Source organism: Cryptotermes secundus, unplaced genomic scaffold (genome assembly GCF_002891405.2).
Source record: "Cryptotermes secundus unplaced genomic scaffold, Csec_1.0 scaffold84, whole genome shotgun sequence".
Lineage (NCBI taxonomy): Eukaryota > Metazoa > Arthropoda > Insecta > Blattodea > Kalotermitidae > Cryptotermes > Cryptotermes secundus.
The window spans coordinates 253,003-254,728 of NW_019723905.1; the positions used below are offsets into that span (position 1 = coordinate 253,003).

Here is a 1,726-nt window from a genome sequence, read left to right on the forward strand (position 1 = left end):
AGTGAATTACGAGTATATTTCATGATCTGGCTGTCCATGTGAAATCAGAGAAATCCAAGCCACGTGTGTGGTTTCTTGTAATGGTAGAAGGATTGTTCATATTGAGCTTTGAGCAGAATTGTAAGTGCGCCGTAACATGGCTGTCCTGTGGCTACGTAAGCGTAATCAGACGTGCTGATGTCTGGATTGAGTTGGTCAAGCAGTCTGTTGTACTCTGTAATATTCTAGTCTCTTGTGTGTATTCCTTGTTTGTTTCTTTGTTGTTCTGAATTTTCTTTTGTAATAAATGTTTTATTGTCATGGGACTGCTTGTGAAATTCATTGTAACAGTAGGGAGACCCAACTATAAACTAGGGAGAGATCCCGGCTCCCAGTGAGCTGGCGTAAACGACACCCCCCCCCCTGGAGGGTGCAAATGGGACTCAATATATTCACCAATGGGGAGGAGGTGAGAAGATTTGTGATATATTATTTGCTCTGAAAGGCACCACAGGAAGCAATACTGTATAAATCTGCTTTGCCATCTAGCTTGGTGCAGTTACTTGATGCTTTGTAAATAACAAGAAAAGCAAGCAGTACCATGGATATAACTTTCTGCCAAACATACAAAGGCTATTATATCAATATTTTGTTCTGAAGGAATGGTGGGAGGGGAAGATAAACAGTCTAATATCCACTCTTAACACATATGTAAGATTTGAGGTTAACACATAGCTGACTGAAATATTATATTCACTCATCAACAGTGAGATGGGGATCTTAACATTTCTTTCTCCAAAGATGTGTATTATCAGATTATGGTAAACTTTACTGTTTAATGAAAATATTCAGTTTTTCTTCACTAATATAACTGGCATCATAGGAATTCTGTGGTATACACACACTACTTACCACTGAGAATTGAAGGCATCTTGAGGTGGCATGCCATATCGCATAATGGCATTAAGAAAAGCTTTTCTTTGTCGTGCATTAAAACCCAGAACCTGAAATAAAAATTTAAACCTTAAAAAGCAGTAAAAGTATCCCTGTAACAGGCCGTGGAGGTCCATAGGGTTGTGAGATGTCGAGGCTCCCACATTTTCTAGACAAACGGCTTATAGATGGCAGCAAGGTTGTCAGCCCTACAAGCCACCCTTTACCCCCCCCAAGAATATTCCCGGTACTCATTTCTGTCACAGGCTGAGTCAAACCCAGGGCCATATTGTGGCTGGATGGATTAGGTAAACTGAAAAAAATCCAATGACCTCATCGGGATTTGAACCTGTGACCTTCCGGTTTGTAGCATAGGGCCTCAACCAACTATGCTACCGCACAGGGATACCTTAACCTTTATCGGACGGGCCATTTAATTTCCGGTACGGGCAGCTGGACGGAGTTTATTTAAATGCCCGCCCTTCTAGAGCAATGAAATTGTAAGCATGTTTCTAAAAATGGTGTGATTTCTACATTTTTTATGATAAACGAACGAAATGAACGCTCCTTTAATGTAGAAAGAATATAGAATCAGATATTCTAATTTACAGATTTTAATATCTGTAAAAAATTTTTACACTGATTCCCAAAATAAAATTTCCCGAAATTCATACATTTTCTGCACCATGCGTTCTAGCAGTGTAATACATTTTCTGCACCATGCGTTTTAGCAGTGTAAGTCCTTGTGGCGACTTCACATTCAATGGTATCTCTTGTTGTAGCTTATTTATCGTATGGGACATGTCGCTATGCA

At 39.7% G+C, this 1,726-nt stretch overlaps 1 protein-coding gene across 3 annotated transcripts in view; it reads right to left on the reverse strand.

Moving 5' to 3' along the window:
* LOC111861931 (chromodomain-helicase-DNA-binding protein Mi-2 homolog) overlaps nt 1-1,726 on the reverse strand; it is an 89,416-nt gene that overhangs the window by 33,020 nt on the left and 54,670 nt on the right. For all 3 annotated transcript variants that reach the window (XR_004512746.1, XR_002842354.2, XM_023846904.2), the window contains exon 28: nt 892-983. Coding sequence is in view for 1 of the 3 variants with exons in the window: in XM_023846904.2 (XP_023702672.1) it covers nt 892-983 (92 nt within the window). In the remaining 2 variants the exon portion in view is untranslated. The remainder of the gene's footprint in view (nt 1-891; nt 984-1,726) is intronic.